The sequence below is a fragment of the Oncorhynchus gorbuscha genome, unplaced genomic scaffold (assembly GCF_021184085.1).
Source record: "Oncorhynchus gorbuscha isolate QuinsamMale2020 ecotype Even-year unplaced genomic scaffold, OgorEven_v1.0 Un_scaffold_587, whole genome shotgun sequence".
In the NCBI taxonomy this organism is placed as follows: Eukaryota; Metazoa; Chordata; class Actinopteri; order Salmoniformes; family Salmonidae; genus Oncorhynchus; species Oncorhynchus gorbuscha.
In genome coordinates, this window is record NW_025745422.1 from 427,000 (window position 1) to 440,367 (window position 13,368).

Genomic DNA, 13,368 nt, shown 5'->3' on the forward strand with positions numbered 1-13,368 from the left:
ATTATTTTCCAACACTTTAAAAAATCAACAGGATGAGGATACTCAAATAACAAATAATGTTGTTGGTTGGTGGTGAAGATACCCTAAAAACACACTACTTCAATACAGCTACGACCAGAAGTTACTTTATTGAAGCAGGTTAGGAGAATTTACGCAGCAGGTAAGGAGAATCAACATAGCCAGGTTAGGATTTTTTTAAATATTTTTTTATTTAACCTTTATTTAACCAGGAAGGGCTCATTGAGATTAAAATCTATTTTTCAAGAGCACCCTGGCCAAGATAGGCAGCACCAATTCATTACAAAATAATTACAGACAGAAATCATGAAAAACTACAAGTAATCTAGTAAAACGTATACTTAGATTAAGGTTAGGAAGAGGGTTAGGGTTTGGGTTAGCAAAAATGCTCTCATATCATAACCTGCAATGAAAAGTAACTTCTGGTCATAGTTGTTTCAAAGTGGTGTGTTTTAAGGGAGTCCCATTGGTTGTGGTTGGAATAAAGTCAATTATTTACACATATAATATCCCTTCTCTGTGAGGAAAAAAAAGAAACAGTTCAGTTTCATGGGAGAGAACTTGATTCTCTCTGAAGGTTTGGACCACATAATATGCCTCTCTGCACAGGCCTCTTCTAAGGGACTCACGCCTCAATCACACGGACCGTGCCCTTCATTTCGGGACTCCAGAAGTACATTCATTCCAATTGAACGCTGCTTTGCAATGCGTTCTATGTGGTGCTAAACATAGGATTTAAAAAATGTATGCGTCAAACTGTATTCGTAGACGAATTGACATAAATGGTAGCAGTAGGTGAATGTTGAACTTTTGTTGCACCCATATCCAGATGATGCTGCGTTCTATTTTGCGCAGAGCACTATCGGTCTGATCAAGGCGTCACTGTCTAGTCGGAACTAAAAGTGTCTGATCAAACGAAGAGAGAACTATTTTCGATAGAACCGGAAACATGGTGTATGTCAAGAAAAAATATGGCGGCGCCCGTATGTAGAAATACCTTAACGTTATAGCCGACATTAATCAAGCTAAATGTTGGACAATATTAATTAACGCTAAAGGTAACCGTTTCACACGAATACATCATAATTCTAGAGTGGCCCTCGTGTAATTTGTTGAGCTTGTCTTGACGAATAAACTAGCCATACTGGAGTCGAGCATTGCTAGCTAATTTTGACACACTGGTGGCATTGGTAGATGCCCGCCCGACCAATGACAGAAGATGTGGAACAATGTCAAGGCAAAAGTAACGGGTCTGAAAATACTCCATGGCTTTTGCAATTATTGCTCCCAGAGGCATGCATCTGTTGGCGTGTGGGTCAAAAGAACGCCGGAGAAACATAGACGTTGTGGACAAGTCCCTGGCAAGACCCGCCTATTTGCCACTAGGAACTACTTATCAACAGAACCACCTTGGAGGGTCCTTTTCTTTGGGACAGATGGTTTTGCTGTAGAATCCCTCAAGCTGCTCTCTGCGTCAAGGTATGACACCCACAACAATTTACATGCCAGTGAGCAAAGAGAAGAGTCTTTTGCAGTGAGTAACTTTAACCTGGTCCAATATCTGTTTGTGCTGTCTCATAAGAGTTGGGGCAACAGTGCGAACAGATCTGGGACCAGGCTAGAGTAACTTCTCGTCGCCTAATGTCAGTTGTTAGCTGTCATTATTTGTCACAGGGACTCCAATGACCGAGTTGTGGAATCACTTGAGGTTGTCACACTATCCAATGACGTCCCTGTGAAGAAGTTTGCTGATCAAAACAAACTGCCCGTTCATGTCTGGCCTCTCGGGGATCTTCAAGGGCGGTTCGATGTCGGGGTGGTGGTGTCGTTCGGCTGCTTGCTTCGGGAAGGACTTATCAACCAGTTTCCATGGTGAGTAACTTCTCTGAAAGTGACTCATGCAATACAAGTGGAACGTTATAGCTTCTGTCCCTGTGTGCCCCGAGCTGGGTGCAAACCAGGGACCTGCACACAACACTCTGACTCGCCACCAAAATAAGCATTGTCATTACCATTGACCCAGAATGTACTTGTAGATCTCAGGGCGGACGACATCACTTGCTCCACGGTAGCTACTATGTTCCATATCAGCTACACAAGCATCAGACTCTCCAAGAAGTGTCAATCTTATGAACACCTCCCAAGAGTCAAACCCTGACTGTGTCCAGTCTGTTTGATTGTGATAGTTGCAGCATGTGTCTGTTGCCTCTATTCCAGTGGGATCCTGAATGTCCACCCCAGCCTTCTCCCCAGATGGCGCGGCCCCGCCCCAGTGTTCCACACCATCCTACACGGAGACACTATCACCGGGGTCAGCGTCATGCAGATACGACCAAAGAGGTAGGCTAACATGACCCAGAGCTACTTTCTGTCCCCTTCCCTCCTTTCCTCTCTCCCTTTCCTCATGGTGCTGAGGGAGGAAGGGTAAGTCATGAAAGGGACCAGTCATCTGCCAGTAACATGGACCTACTATTGACAAGCAAAAGTGAGGGATGACATTAGCAGATGGTTGTTTGTTCAAATGTATATTTAGGGATGATTTCCCAACCTAATCCTGGACTGAAAAGCCTTTTAATGGTGATTTTCCCCATTGAGCATGTGTTATAGCCCTGTACAGGACAGCTTTATCTGGGTCCAGGAAACTGGACCATAATGTCTCCAGAGGCCACCAGATTTCAATAGGCCTATATATAATAGTGTACTCTACTACCGTATTCACTGTCAAAGCACATACTACTATTCCTCAAGTCAAAGATCATTAAAACTTTGCACCTCAGTGTATCTCTGATCTGTGTTACAGTAAACCTCATTGTCTGTTACTGTAAACCTCATTGTCTGTTACTGTAAACCGCGGTGTGTCTCTGGTCTCTGGTCTCTGTTACAGGTTTGATGTGGGTCCCATTCTTCACCAGGAGATCTACCAGGTCCCAGACAACTTCACAGCTGACCAGCTAGGAGCTACTCTGGCCACCAAGGGAGCCCAGCTGGTGAGTGCACTTCACACTGTGTAGTTATAGCACCCTATTCCCATCCAGTGTACTACGTGGCTCGAGTCTTATGTGACTTTGTTGGTCAAATGTAGTGCACTACATGGGGAATAGGGTGTGATTTGAGCTCACTCATTTGGGACGTAGATCCACAGAGCGAAATCCGCTTGAAGAGGCTTGTCAGAAACCAGTCATGGTTAATGTAAGCTCTCTTATATAGGACCTTTCTTATTTTGCTTGAACAGTTGATTGACACATTAAGGACCCTTCCAGAGAGAATCACAAACCGAAGGGAGCAAGCTCAAGACGGTGCCACTTTAGGTAAGAACATTTATTTACTCAACCAGACATTTGATGCTAGTAGTAATTATAATTTGAATGATAAACAATCAGCATGAATTGCAACTTACTGCGAAAGCTGCGTGTACTTTCTAAGCACCCATTCATGCCTCAGCTTAGAGTTGACTCTCCTCAACAGCCCCTAAAATCAGCCCATCGATGAGCTGGATCGTATGGGAGGAGCAGACCTGTGTCCAGATCGACTGCCTGTTTCGTGCCATCGCATCCCGGGTAATAAGACAGACCAGTCATGTTCAGTTGGCACGAAACTAGAAGTCAGAAAACAGAAAACAGTCTTATTGGGCGATTTCAGGCCGTTCCTCACCTGTTTCAAGATGATTTTCTAATTCTGTGCATACTGAACATGACCTTGATTTACTATGACCGGCTTCTCAACACACATTATCCAGGAGTGTTAAAATAATGCCCTCCTCTTCTCTCTCATTAGATCCCATTGAGAACAATTTGGATGGGCAAGACCATAAAGCTGCTGGACTTTGCTGGCAAGTGCAACATTTCACTATCAGGTAATTTCCTATTTCATTGTTTCCACCACTGCTTGGTGGTTGACTCAGTCAGCTAGTTCAATCAGCATGTGGTAAATAGCTGTGTGGATCGGCAGCAGTAGTGCTGGAGTCCACACGCTTTGAAGACAATCTGTCTGGTAACATCCGTTTTGAATATCTTAGGTTGAGAAAGGTTGTGATTGTTTTAATGACAGGTCGAGGGAGGATTCCTGTGCCAGGATCTATGAGTTATCAGAAAGAATCCAACACCTTGGCTGTCTGTTGTAAGGTGCGTGAGCCAGGCTTTTCATCCTTGACACTTTCCATGGTTTACTATTATGTCAAAACACCTCAAATTTGGTCTTATTGAAATATGTCTAATATTAATGAAAAATAATTCACTTCCTGATGTATCATGGCATAATACAAATAATTAACTTGATGGATCCCATAAAGAAATGATGACAAGCACTTTTTGTATGTTCGGTGGTCAAGGATGGCTGGGTGGGATTCAAGGCGGTGATGCTGAAGAAGAGACTGTCGGCAGCGGACTTCTACAACGGATATCTCCATCAGAGCTTCCAGAACAGATCTGGCCCTCCCAAGCAGGAGTGCCTGTTCCACAGTAACAGAACTCAATTACATTCAGCTGGAGAGGAGAACTCATTGACACAGCTACATGCTGTGCATTAAAACAACAACCTACGTTAATGTTATTTGATTAGATACATTTCCTGTAAAAAATAAAGGATCTATACTATGTCTGTTTTAAGACAACATATTTAAGAGTACACAAGAGTAGTGTTCAGCAGGGAACACTGTGGCAAAACGTTTTGAAACTAGAAATGAGCATTTCTTATTGTTCAAGTCCAGGTAGTAACTACCCTCTGTTTCAAAAACATTTTCTCTTATTTTACGCCTACTGGAAACTATTTCCTGATAGCCTATGGAACACATGAATGTAATAATAGTGATATCATGGAGAGGCTGTTGTGTGTGAGTAGTTTGTTGTCGAATGCAAAACCCTCAAACCCGTTAAGACTACCAAAATAACAGTTGTATTTGCATAGATAAACATTTACAAGGTTCTGTTGCCTTTGTCATTTGCTCTATGACATTATCCATTACGATATTATGCATTGGACTTTGTAATATTTATCACAGTTGTAGAGATGGTGGGGTCTGTTTTAGAGATGTACTCTTCCCAGGGGACTAAATGGTGCCGTTCCAGGCCGACTACATTGCAGTCGCACTGCACAAATTAACCAATGATCGAATGCCACGTCATCTACATTGGGCTCAGATATTAGATTGCAATACCACATTGATACGGCTACTGACATGTTTGAGTTTAAACCTTTATAATAGTAACAGTTTGACCCTTATCCAGGTGTTATGAGATTTGGTGTGAAACTGCTTCCTCCACCCACTGGGACGCAGCAACTGTGTTCGTCACAGCGTGCTGGTCTCGGGGACATTGTCTGTTAACTGGGAGGCTTTACAACTGTGTTCGTCACAGCATGCTGGTCTCGGGGACATTGTCTGTTAACTGGGAGGCTTTACAAGAGGCACGTACCACTATGGAAGAGAAAGAAAGTTCAGAATTGTAGCATTTCAACTAAGTTTTAAACAAAAAATTGAAGGAAATGTATTTATTCACTTAACTTGATAAAGTGAGTGTGAATTAGACCAGTGTTGTCCAACCCCCTCGGAGGATTACATTTTTTTATTTTAGCCCTGTTGATTCAACTAATCAAGTGCTTGGTAGGCTAATTAGTTCATCAGTGATAAGGATGTATCAGTGAAGTGGTAGAACACAAATGTCTGGTGGTTAAGAGAGGGTTGGGAAACACTGACTGCATGTTTCCTTTTAGTCATAAAGCTAGCTGCCGTTAGCTAGTGTGAATGTGTTTAGGGTGTCATCATACCTCCTCTGTCATCCCTGCTGTCTTCCTACCCTCTGTGTTAAAAGGAGGCTTCAGGTAACCTTTGAAGTGCTGCTTCACCAAGTCATGGAAAGTAGATAAGCAATCCTAAAAAGAGCATCAGGAAAGCTGAATATTAGCTACCAAAATGTATTACACTTTTGGATGTAATTTTAGATGAGGCACAGCTGCATCAACTATGGTGGATGTGTTACCAGGCCAGTGATTTACTACATTCACCATAAACCCAATTGTAATGTGGCAGTGATTTTATTTGAAACATTTCTTCAACAATGTGCATTATAAAGAGGCAACTATTTATACACTGTTCAGTCTACTAAAGTGTAGTTAAATAATGGCCTTATAGACATACCCGTTCTTCCTGTGAACAGATGTAGGTGAACCAGCGGAGCCCGGCGGCCACGTGAGTGATCTCATCCTGGTAGATAACCTCCAGCACCTCCACAGAGCTGCAGTCCCCCTGGGCAGCGAAGCGGGAGAGGGTCTGGGGGTGCACATCTAGGCCCCTTGCAGGAGGAGAGAGAGGGAGTTAGGTAGATGTACTTTCCCTGAGCCCAGTCGATTTAGAAAAGACAAGAACTTCATCAATTTTTTGTTTTAGCCACCCTGTGGTTATTTGTGGCCAAGGAGGAGTGACATTTCTCACACCTATCCAAACCTTTCAGATAATGTGAACCCCGTGGGTGTATTAGAAGATGTGTCAAGGTAATAGGGACCATAATGCTTCCACTGCACTGGTAACATAATCATATTCTGTTGGTGCTGTAATTCAGGTAGATGCTGTACCTGGCTTCATGTACCATATGCACAATGGCTAGCCTCGCCAGAAGGTCGTGGGACGTATCCGTTGCTGACTGCCACAGTCCTGTGGAGACGAGTGGAGGAAGCTCAAATTACACTGGCTGCACTGAAAATGCCATGTATTTTTTCATAAAACCAACTGTGATGATATTAATAGTTAAGCCAGGATTCAATCCAATCTGCATTATAATAATAATAATATAACGCTTGATACTTAAAAGTTCATTTCCGACTGAGCCGAAATATGCAGAGTTTACTGTGAATTAGATCTCCACGAACACGAACAGGGAACATTGCCTTTCCAAAGACGCATTGTCTACAAAAGAGATCGGATTGAAGCCCGGCCTTAGTCTGGAGAAGCCAGCGAACCACCCACCATTATGAACAGGTAACGCACCAAAGAAGCTGTCGAGTTCTGTGATCCTCGTCTCTAGTAAGTGATAATGCTGTTGGGAACAGTAGAAATTCATTGTATTCCCAGGGTAACAGTCCATCCACCACTCACAACTGATACAGTACTACCACTTTTTATCCTCCTTGAGGAACACTGTCTTGCAGTATTATAGAAATATAAACATAGTAAATATACTTGGATTACAAATATCTGATGTACAGACGTTTGAACAACAGACATACATAACAATAATGTGCATCATTCTTAAAGGAATATTCCACTTTTTTCCCCCCAGCCTGTTTTTTAAAAATAAGCTGAAACTTCAGAAAGTGAACTATACTTAAAACAACACGTAACAGTCCACATTAATTAAATATATGTTCAGACACTGACCTTGGCCTCGTCTCCGGCCACTTTGACAAAGTCGCTGAAGAACTGGCGGGGCAGGGGCTCTCCAGTGTCCAGTCTGACCGATGAGAAGCGAGCGATGATGTCCCAGGACAGGTCTATAGCCCACTGCTCTATGTTAGCCAGGGAGTGGAGGAGGGCTATCCTGCTAGCCTGGTCAGACACATAGTAAACACACACGCTCATATCAATCTTCATTCATGAAGCATAGAATGTTCCAGTTCTATACCCTTCGTCCGTACTGTATGTACTAATGGCATGACAACGAATGCTAATACCATGACAATGAATGCTAATACCATGACAACGAATGCTAATACCATGACAACGAATGCTAATACCATGACAATGCATGCTAATACCATGACAACGAATGCTAATACCATGACAATGAATGCTAATACCATGACAACGAATTCTAATGCCACACACATTACACATGAACACACACCATTTACGCTGCTGCTTGTATTTATTCTATTATTTCTACTGCTGACAGTCACTTTTACCCCTGCTTACACATCTAGCTCAACTACTCCAGTATCCCTGCACATTGAAATGATGGTGCTGGTACTGATCCTGTATAGAGTTTACAATCTAGTTTTTCCCCTACTGTTTTTCCTTCGTATTATTTCTCTTACCTTTATATTGAATACTGCATTGTTGGGAAAGAGCTTGCAAGTAAGCATGTCACTGCACTGTTTCACACCTGTTGTATCCTGTCTCTTACCTTTATATTGAATACTGCATTGTTGGGAAAGAGCTTGCAAGTAAGCATGTCACTGCACTGTTTCACACCTGTTGTATCCTGTGCAAGTGACAAATAAACTTTGATTTGACTTCCGAAGAGATGATTTTATTGCGACAGTGGGTAGTTAGCATGCCCATTTTGTTCATCTAGGGGTTGTGTAGTTCAATACTGGCATGGCATATGTTTCCTCCTTTTTCTCAACAGTACCATTACCTGTGTCTATTGTCATTGTCGTGTTTGGTCTTCTATTTGTTAGGCTACATGATTGATTGTGATAGATTTAAGTATCTACTGGCACCCAGCCCACATGGGCTTACAAGACACTACTAAACACAGTACCATTTTCCTTGTACTCAACACAAAATAAGATTGTACAAATTATATATTATATGTACAATAATCATGGCAAGTACAGCTACCATCTAGCCCCACTACACAAACAGTACATTAAACGGTACAGCTACCATCTAGCCCCACTACACAAACAGTACAGCTACCATCTAGCCCCACTACACAAACAGTACAGCTACCATCTAGCCCCACTACACAAACAGTACATCTACCATCTAGCCCCACTACACAAACAGTACATCTACCATCTAGCCCCACTACACAAACAGTACAGCTACCATCTAGCCCCACTACACAAACAGTACAGCTACCATCTAGCCCCACTACACAAACAGTACATCTACCATCTAGCCCCACTACACAAACAGTACAGCTACCATCTAGCAGTGTAAACAAACTGAGCAATCTCAAACACCCGGCCTGAAACAGACTTCAAGTCCCTGCTTGTCCCATAACCACAATACTTCAGGGTTTAGCACCAAACATTTTTACAGAAGATAACACATCTCAGATCGTTATATAAAGGGCTATAAAACACTAAATGGATTTTGTTTTTGATTTCCCAACACAGTTGCTAAATGATCTCCTCTTCAGGCACTGTGTTAAATCGACCCTTCTCTAAGCCAGAGGGCCGGATGGGAGTTGAGCACAAACTGACCTTTGGCTTTTTGTTAGGTTCAGGAGGACATATGGTTCAGGGATATAGTTCTCTTTGATGACAGTATGTTCTAAGTTTTTAGGTCTAAACCATATATCAGATGCCCATTTTCCCTTGTGGATCAGAAAAAGCTTGTCCTTGATTTGGTTAACACCACATGGTAATTTGTTCCTGAATATATACTGCAAATCAGTTTCACAAAAATTAGGTAATTATCTAGGTCCCAGTCAAACCCTTTTTTTGGTGATTCTGCGTTCTGGCATATTCATCAGTCTGTTCCATAGACCTACCATGTCACCTTTTTAACTACCTTCACAACCCATATCTCCACAGATGGCCAGGTTTCGAGTCAGTTTATGCACACCAAGAAAGCAGCAGATTGCTCTGTTTTGAACATTGTTACAATTCGTATGTACTTTGGATCCCCATACCCCAGCAGCATAGTCCATCACTGGACACACAGAGGATTGAAACAGTTGAGAATAAGCACAGTAACCAAGGTCCTTTTCATTTGGTCTAAATCATTAACATATAGAGTAAATAAAGTGGGTGAGAGTACGTCTCCCTGCTATACACAGTAAGGGGTTGGAAACCAGGTCATTAACCTGAACACAGGCAACTGGAGCCAGATAAAGAGGTTTGATAACATCAGAGAATCTTCCATCAATTCCCATTTTAATTAGTGGTTAAATCCATATGAATACAATCACTTTTTGACAGCTTCCCTTTTGATTGAAACAAAACGTTCCAGACATGTTTGTCCATGGAAGAAGTGGTCAGAAAGTGACGTTTTGTACCTGAATGCAAAACATTCAGGAGATAAGATGTGCTCAAAGTTGACCCATTTTGCATACCCCACATACCATGAGACATCCATGTCATCATCACTGGAAAAGAGAAACTGTTGAGTTTGATATAATTCAAAAGCTAACAACAAATAGGGTTGTCAAACTAAATGTAAAAAATACATATAAAAACAATTACCTTTAATGTCAATTATGTAAAAAGGCGTAAACTCCGATTTTTTTCATATCCGCATGTTGTAGCTTATACCCTACTTTCCATCATCTGAGGTTTTTGTGTTGTGTCCGTGGTTGAGACACAACGTGCTCCTGAATAAAGGGTGTTGTCAAAAAGTGATCGAATTCAAATGGATTTACCCCAGTCTAAAAGCAATTAGGTCTCTATTTACCTAATCAAAAGCCTTCATAAAACCAATAAAACAGGCAAAAGTTGGTTCTCTCTCTTGAATTCTAGCCTGGACCACTGTAGAGACAGTATAGATGTGGTCTATACATGTTCTGGCTTTCCTAAAGCCATTCTGTTCTTCAGCAAGCTGACCAGACAGTTCTAGATAGTGAGAAGAGCCTGTTATTTAGGATGCAGGACTACAATTTACATACAGTGCTAATGAGAATAATCCCTCTATAGTTCAATGGGATTTTAGGCTCAGTTTTTGGGGATTTCAGAGATTCTGAACTTGTTAGTTCATACTGCCAACCTGTCTGGTCTGAGTGATTAGAGGGTGTTCTTAACACTGACCTGTGTGCCACCTTTGCCACGCTTGATTTTGCCCGGCTGCAGTACGGTCAGGTTCTCCTTCCTGCTTGGCTGGACAGGTGGTGTAGCCTGACCCACCTCTGTGATCTCCCCACTGTTCCACCTCTCCTGGACCTCCAGCGTCATGGCGACCTACAGGGATTGGATCAAAGTCAGTGAGCCAGTGAGATATGCAGTGTTGAACAAATCATCAACGTTACACTATAGTCAAATACAAGCATCGCAGGTGCAGCCAAATAACATCTGCAAATCTGTGTATGCCACCAAAAACTACTTTTGTATGTTTTGCCATGGAAAGTCCAGGGAGTCTCTGACTGTTTCAGACATTTTCTTTCCTTCATTTGGTGCCGAATGAACACAAACCAACACTCCATCCCCTCCCAGTTTAACACTTCATGTGGTGGTTAGTGTGAATGGGGCTTGCCTTCTCTTTGGGGTCTGGTGTGCAGAGGATCTTTGTAGCCCAGAAGCACAGTGTGTCCTCAGAGGGTGATGGCTCGACATCATCTACTGACAACTTGCCTGAGACAAGAAGAGATCTCTTATTAATGTACTTAACATATCATTCAAAGCTTTGCCAGAACAAAATATATTAGCTACTAGCCTGTTCTCAGATATGTGTGTTCTTGCCTGCTCATCATCAAGCCAACAAGTTTGGCATGACAATTCCATAAGGAGATGGCAAGAGTGCAGAAACAGACTGTCACCCAGGCTACACTACTTTCCGTTATGTAATTGAAAAAAAAAACTTTGATTGGTGTACATTGTTCATTAGGTATACTATCGCCTTACCATTAGATGTGTCTGTCTCTGGGATGGGACTTAGACACAGCTCATTCTGTGTGTTGATATAAATCATGTCTTGGACAACTCTGACCTCATACACCTGGTTCTGTAGACAGAAAAACAAACTTTCATTTTAGTCTCATGGTATCATTGATTAATAAGCTGTTGTTATTCAATGACCAAATTCTAATAACACATACAGTACATTGCCTAGTGAATGTCTTCACACCTCTTGCAAAGCTGTCACATGTAGATGCCTTATGTAAATATAAAAAGGGATTCAATTAGATTGTTCATCCGCTTGTGATCTACACATTCTCAAAGTGAAAGAAAAATTCAAGACGTCTCGATTGTCTCAGGGGTGTCAGTACCTTCTCTAAACAACTCCAAATGCCTGTCTCTCGCCCCCAAGCACACACATTAATGCCACATTGACTTCTTTATGAAACCGATGGTGGTAATACATATCAACCTTCCCTTTATCACACTGTTTCAGGAAACCTATATTTAGAATACTACGAATAAATAGGCTCTGTTGGAGACCATCTCTCTCTACCTGTAGTCCCATGGAAGAGGCACCTGTCTCCAGGCAGAAGTCAAAGTGATGCCAGGGACAGACCAGAACCCTCTTCCCATCTCCCAGGTCCTCAATGTCACCGAGGTCAAGAGGGCCTCCTGCGCCAAGACAGTGGTTGTAATGATGAAAGACATCATCGTATGGTGACCATGATCATTTTGTTCTTATAGCATACTCTCATCCTATAGCCACTTTGGCACGTAGTTGTTTATGAATGAATCATCAAAACAGCAAGCTACCATAGCATAGTGCTGAGTGATTAATAGTGCTGTGTGCTGATGCCATCAATTAGGCTAACTTATACCTTCATGGGGACAGGATGAATCCATAGCCCAGAATCTGTCATCTTCTGTGTGAACCAGGACAATGTGTTCACCATCCTCAGAGTACAGCCTTGGGGAAACGTAGAGAAGTCATGCAGTTAAACCATCTTTTTAGAATAGGCAAGGGCAGCTAATGTGTATATGCTAGCTGCTGCTATTCTAGCTAATTGGACTGCTTACTTTGTGCATGGTGAGTCAAAATCACACTTCTTTCCTACACATTGCCAGTTTCCGTCTTTGACAATTTCTCTTAATGCAGCGACTAAATCTTCCTCGAAGTGATCCATTTAAAATATACGATGCATAAAATAGTAGTAAGAGTAATGTTGTGCATAACTAGCTTGCTACTGCTGCAGTCCATGCCGATGTGTGGCAGAATTGTTTTCTTCCGAACTACAAAATCAAATTGTTTCAACCGGATGTTGGTACTCCACGAATTCTGCCCGACATAAAACCACTAAGGTAGAACAAGAACCTAAACTTAACAGAGACAAACCTTTGACATGCTATGTAAAAAGATAACACTTGAGACAAAGAATGAATGCATAGAAATGTATTTGTTGATTAGACAAGATTTAGAATTACAATTAACAGTCATTTTCTCATTTTGATATGGTTGATTACATAAAAAATGTTTTTTTAAACGAAATTACAATGAGAACAATTAACCTCAGGGCCAGCAGATGACGATGCAGCCAGCTATATACATTCGTGTCCCGCATGGACAGGTTTGTACATAAAACATTCTCCATTCACGCTGCAAGGGTGTCAATTTCCTCCTTAACTTTATTTAATGGTGAGAATGTTTGATTTAAAAAAATATATATAAGCTTCCTATTGGTTGATTCTACTTACACCCCCTTTTCAGCCAGCGGTAAACAACAGACTGCTGCAGCCTAAATGGCTAAAGGCTATATGCACATCTGGGACTAGCGTTCCTAGGTATTATGCTGTGTTCATGTC

At 41.9% G+C, this 13,368-nt stretch overlaps 2 protein-coding genes across 6 annotated transcripts in view; one reads left to right on the plus strand and one right to left on the minus strand.

The window, feature by feature from the left end:
* The first annotated feature begins 24 nt into the window (after positions 1-24).
* On the plus strand, positions 25-4,938 carry mtfmt (mitochondrial methionyl-tRNA formyltransferase). Its single transcript, XM_046334202.1, has 9 exons — positions 25-1,497; positions 1,693-1,890; positions 2,236-2,358; positions 2,903-3,005; positions 3,251-3,326; positions 3,484-3,575; positions 3,793-3,871; positions 4,066-4,139; positions 4,346-4,938. The coding sequence occupies exons 1-9, from the start codon at positions 1,238-1,240 to the stop codon at positions 4,541-4,543; spliced, it is 1,203 nt and encodes a 400-aa protein (XP_046190158.1). The 5' UTR covers positions 25-1,237; the 3' UTR covers positions 4,544-4,938.
* The window catches only part of si:ch73-314g15.3 (uncharacterized protein LOC368688 homolog), a 10,693-nt gene continuing 643 nt past the window's right edge, over positions 3,319-13,368 (minus strand). The window contains exons 1-13 of one of the 5 annotated variants that reach the window (XM_046334198.1): positions 12,586-12,839; positions 12,387-12,475; positions 12,062-12,180; positions 11,512-11,611; positions 11,144-11,241; positions 10,702-10,851; positions 7,385-7,552; positions 6,974-7,043; positions 6,583-6,661; positions 6,149-6,302; positions 5,779-5,883; positions 5,355-5,428; positions 3,319-5,293 (exon numbers count right to left, since the gene is read on the minus strand). In XM_046334198.1, coding sequence (XP_046190154.1) covers positions 5,396-5,428; positions 5,779-5,883; positions 6,149-6,302; positions 6,583-6,661; positions 6,974-7,043; positions 7,385-7,552; positions 10,702-10,851; positions 11,144-11,241; positions 11,512-11,611; positions 12,062-12,180; positions 12,387-12,475; positions 12,586-12,692 — 1,272 coding nt within the window. In that variant the 5' untranslated portion in view covers positions 12,693-12,839 and the 3' untranslated portion in view covers positions 3,319-5,293; positions 5,355-5,395. Of the gene's footprint in view, positions 5,429-5,778; positions 5,884-6,148; positions 6,303-6,582; positions 6,662-6,973; positions 7,044-7,384; positions 7,553-10,701; positions 10,852-11,143; positions 11,242-11,511; positions 11,612-12,061; positions 12,181-12,386; positions 12,476-12,585; positions 12,841-13,074 lie in introns of those variants that run through there. The other 4 variants (XR_006835695.1, XM_046334200.1, XM_046334199.1 and 1 more) reach the window with 4 other exon arrangements.

Bases quoted from the DNA above. Each gene is read 5' to 3' on its own strand.
- mtfmt (XM_046334202.1), top strand. From the start codon at position 1,238: ATGTGGAACAATGTCAAGGCAAAAGTAACGGGTCTGAAAATACTCCAT. The intron at 3,576-3,792 runs GTAATAAGACAG...CTCTCTCATTAG, and splicing joins TTCGTGCCATCGCATCCCGG to ATCCCATTGAGAACAATTTG. The intron at 3,872-4,065 runs GTAATTTCCTAT...TTTTAATGACAG, and splicing joins GTGCAACATTTCACTATCAG to GTCGAGGGAGGATTCCTGTG.